Source organism: Chrysochloris asiatica, unplaced genomic scaffold, assembly GCF_000296735.1.
Source record: "Chrysochloris asiatica unplaced genomic scaffold, ChrAsi1.0 scaffold00024, whole genome shotgun sequence".
NCBI classification, from domain to species: domain Eukaryota; kingdom Metazoa; phylum Chordata; class Mammalia; order Afrosoricida; family Chrysochloridae; genus Chrysochloris; species Chrysochloris asiatica.
In genome coordinates this window covers 19,406,898-19,411,587 of record NW_006408542.1, presented here as the reverse complement: position 1 = coordinate 19,411,587, position 4,690 = coordinate 19,406,898, and the positions used below count along the sequence as shown (strand labels likewise).

The 4,690-nt window shown below is 43.4% G+C and overlaps 1 protein-coding gene across 1 annotated transcript in view; it reads right to left on the bottom strand.

Moving 5' to 3' along the window:
• Positions 1–882: 882 nt before the first annotated feature.
• TMEM247 (transmembrane protein 247) overlaps positions 883–4,690 on the bottom strand; it is a 4,663-nt gene continuing 855 nt past the window's right edge. The window contains exons 2-3 of the mRNA XM_006839468.1: positions 4,317–4,652; positions 883–1,110 (exon numbers count right to left, since the gene is read on the bottom strand). Of these exons, the coding sequence (XP_006839531.1) occupies positions 883–1,110; positions 4,317–4,652 (564 nt within the window). The remainder of the gene's footprint in view (positions 1,111–4,316; positions 4,653–4,690) is intronic.

Sequence of the window (4,690 nt, the reverse complement as noted above, 5' to 3'; positions counted from 1 at the left end):
TTCAAATCCACCAGCTGCTCCTTGGAAACCCTAGACATGGGGTCACTATGAGTTGGAACCGACTCAATGGCACTTAACAACAGCCATGCTGGGAGCATGAGGGAGATTTCTTTGCACACATTCACAGTGAGACTCTGGTGGGACTCTTGGATGTAAACTTCATAAAATCTGAGTCCTCCCCCTAAAGCTGAGCCTCCAGGAGTTTTTACATCTCAACTGACTATAATTGCTGAAGAGGCTAGTCCAAGCTCTCTTCAGCAATTATAGTCAATTATACTTTTAGTGTTCCTATGTAAGTCCTGGTGTGGTGTTGTGGGTTAATGTGCTGAAGTGCAAATTTGGTTTGAACCACAAGGTTGGTGGTTCAAGCTCACCAGCCATTCCTTGAAAACCCTATACAGGGTCACTTTGGGTGGGAATCGACTTGACGGCACTTAACAAGAACCCAATGTTAGCAGTGGTTTCTGCTTCTGGTAAGCTTTGACTTTTCTGGATCTACCTTTGCCTCTAGTTTTTGAGTGCAGGTATGCTCTGTGACCTCGATTCTCTGAGGGATCTCAGAAGAGTTGGTTAATTTTCAGTTTTCCTGCCTTTTTTTTTTGCTATGGAATTGGTGACTTCCAAGCTATCCCAACACATCTGATCAGAAACCGGAAATCCTTAGGACAAAACATCTTTGTCTACAGTGAAAGCTCAAGTTTAGTACAAGAGACCTGAACTTTTTTTTTCACATTGAAGTTTAAATGACTTCCAGCAAGGTCTTTCCTACTATGAGCAGGTTCTGACTAGAGGGAGGCACAGGGTGAGAGAAAGAAAGAGGTTCCATGAAGGGAGGAGGGATAGAAGGTGGTAGCTAACTTCAGTCATGTCCTTGTGACACCCTCACATGGGGATTCCCAGCAATGGCGAGAGTAAAAACACTTGGAAATATGGCCACAAAGTTTTAATCAAATAGAGCAAAATGGCTGCAATGCAGAAGAGATAGTGCTTGGAGAAGAGAAAGACGATCATCTCCTTGGTGACATAAATTATGTGTATAAAGATGAAGCAGTACAGGAACATGGCAAACTGGTTCTGGGGGAGCAGGAGGTCCTGGAGGCCTCCTGAAAACTGTAGGGGGAAAGAAGACAGTAGGGCTGACCAACTAGAGCTTTGCTGCTCTGGATTTGAGAGCCAGGCAGTTCTGAGTTTCAATTCGGCTCCATCTCTTCCTGAGTATGAGTTCAGGCAAGTTATCTTCCTCACCTCAGTAAAAGGGGAATAGTGCCCACTTCACAAGATCATAAGGAGGAAGAGTTAGACAATAAGGAAAAAAAATGTCAATACAGTAACTGGCACATAGGAAGAGCTCATCCCTCCCCGCCCCCACTTCTTGAGCCTGCTTGTTACAGGCAAACACTTTCCCTTCTGCTTGTCCCAGCCTTCCTGTCTGAGTTACATATGTGGGCAGTGACTCTGTGGCTCAAACATCCTCACTTCTAGATCTTGGGTTTTGGAAGTGTTGTCTGGGTAATTTGTCCCTGCATTCAACCTAGTTTTTAGGGCAGTGGGCAGAGTGAAAGGAAGTTCTTTAGATATAAATGACTCTATTGGACTCTTTGGATCCTGGTACATGTCACACTTGGCCAGTCTGAAGTCCTTCAGCCCAGAGTTTGTTTTTTCCTGAAAGCAGGTGTTAAGAGACAGGTGGTGGGGCCTCCCTAAGCCCCCAGAGTGCTGGGGAAAGCAGCTTGAGTTGTCTGGCTGATCCTGTCTGAGAGGTGGCTCCTTTCTGGAATCTATACAATAAAGGACAGCAGACTCCATTCTAACTATAGAAAGCACCAACTTTTAATTCAGCCAAAAGTTGATGTTGATCCATAGTTAATAAAGCATCACTGATGCTTTATTCTTTTAATTATTTTTTTAAAAAAAATCATAATGTACTTTTTTTTTTTTTTTGTAGACAGCCAGATGGCAGAGACTAGATGCCCTAAACTAGCTTGGAAAAAAAAAAAGTCCTGCAAGTATTTTCAAGCCATCTATAAAAAGAAAGGGGTCTGTGGGAGCTTTACAATCAAGTCATGCCTCATCTTTTGTAAATGTGCAAAAGTAAAACACTTTTGTAACTATTATGAAAGGCTGGGGTCTTGAAGACATTATTGTTGAGACAACATAAAACAGAGGCAACTAAATAAAAGCCAGGGAGGCAGAAACTGACTAGAGTGAACCTCTCTCTACAATGAATAGCTAGGAAGGCTCAAGTCCAGAGGAAGGAACCCCATGTTTCAATGGGAGTTGAGGTGCTCTACAGACTCCTGACAGCTCTGGATCCATGGAATTTCTGCATCTGTATATGTTTTCAGTCTGAAATACTAATGAGTGTCCATGATAATTTAATAACAAAACATGCATTTATGAAATCGTTTAGACTTTTCAAACACTTTTCATGATGTCTCTTTGAAGCAGAAGTCAGAACAGATAGCATTATAAAATTTCCAAGGATTGTCATTTCATCCAGCAAAGTGAAATATTTTTCACTAAAAAGTGGTAAATTAATATGGCTAGATAAGAGATACAGACCAAAAGTATGGTCTTAGACTAAGTATCTGCTTTAAATAGTTTCAGGCTCCAACTTAGGACAAACTATATCTCCGGAGACTGAGAAAAAACCACAAGTTTGGAAATGGAACTTATTTATGAGAATTCAAAATATCAGGCAATAAGCCAAAATCTTATGAGACAAGAAATTATTTTCTAGATTTTCAAAAAGAGAGAGGGAAAAAAAAGATGGATTCTGGAAATCTCAGCTCAATAAGCTTGAGTTGGCTCAGCAAAATCATTTAGTATCTAATTGAACAGGTAATTTGTGAACAAGAAAAAAAAGGATGATATTGTTAGAGGCTAGCATGTGTTCATGAAGAATCCATGATGCAAAACCAATCCCATTTCTTTAAAACAAAACAAAACAAAACAAAACAACAAATCAAAACCCAGTTAACTGGGGAAATGCTTCAGGTACTATAATATCTTAATTCTGGGAAACCATCTGACCGTGTGTCTCAGGATAGGTGGAGAAATATGAACTGGATTAGGCATAACTCAAGGGTGCTGATTAATGGAACATTGCTAACCTGTGAGGAAAGCTTTAGCGGTATTTACTTGAGGTCCTATCTTCTACAGTAATTATAGCAATTACTTGGATAAAGGCCGAAGGCAAGCTTCTCAGAACTGTGGATGATTCAGAGCTGGGAAGTGTAGCTAATACATTACATCCCAATAAAACTGAAAAGGGATGAATGTAAGTTGCTGCGTTTGGGTCAAGAAGTGAACTGTATGAGTATATAAAAAATGATAATAGCTAGCATTTATTGAGTTCTTACCTAATGTGCCAGGCTCATTACAAAGTGCTTTACAAGCATTCTTCCATGTAACACAGCAACCCTATGAAGTAGGTATTACTGTGAAGATGAGCAAACCAAGGCTCAAAAAGGCTTGGTAACTTGCCCAACACTATTCAGTTTATATATAGAGCCAGCATTTTAACCCAGAACTGTCTGACTTCAAAGCTCAGACAACACTGCTTTAAATAGGAAGTCTCCATTATTGAGTGTTTATGATATAGCCAGCCACAGAGTTAAGTACTTCACATTTTACCTAGTCTCAAGCAGATTGTCTTATTAGGACAGGTTAGGGGCAAACTGTTGTTGTGAAAAAATGTCTAAATTTTAGTTGACCATAAAGCAAATTTGCTCCAACAGAGTAAATAAATGCATCCCTGAGCAAGGGAGGTAATGGTTCTATCAAAACCCACTGGCCAGACTGCACTGTGATTCCGATTTGAGTTCAAGGTATCACATTTTAAGGGATGCAGGAAATGGGAGTGGTGGAAATGCAGCCATGAGAAAATGTTGAAGACTGGGGAGGTATCTCCTGGAGAAGGAAGCCTTGGAAGACCTGTCTTAAGCTATGAGGTGGTCAAGTGGTTCAGGAGTCTCTCCTGGGCCAACTCTTTTAAGAGAGTTGGACTTCCAGCTCAGTGTGGAAGCTCTAACCCAATAAGGTCTAGAGTTCTCTAAAAGCAGCAGGCAGCCCATCTCTGGGAGGGACCCACAGGAAAAGGGGTTGGAGGCAGCCTGCATGGACGCTGAGTCCCTTTCAGTTGGGTTCCAGGCTCTGCAGAGCAAGGCGCTGCAGCTAGCAGGTAAGGTGGGTTCCTACTGCAGGCAGGCATACTCCACCAGCCTCCTCACTAGGTCTCAGGCCCTCTCCCCTCCCTCTCATCCCTGGGGCCTTTATGAATGAGGCCCATGTGCCTCTTAGCCAGTGTCACCCACCAGGCGGGGGGTCGCCTGCTGCTGCAGCTGCTCCATCACCTCCTCATGCTGTCGTTGCCGCTGGTTCTCCTCGTGCAGATATTTGAGCCTCGTGAGCTCGAACTCCATGCGCATTTTCTCTAGTTCCATTTCAATGTTGTGCTTGCTCCCAAGATCGTGGGGCGACTCTGTGACTTGGGGCCCATCGCCTGCCTGGCCCTTGGTGGTGGGGCCCGCCTTGAGGGACAGCAGCTTCGTTGGCCCTGGGCAGCCTCCTTCCTCACAAGTCTCCATCTCCTCCAGGTGATTGAAGGAGGAATCTGGCTTTGAGGGATCTGTTTCTTGGGCAGGAGAAGGCTGAGGCTGGGGCTGAGGCTGGGGCTGGGGCTGGGGCT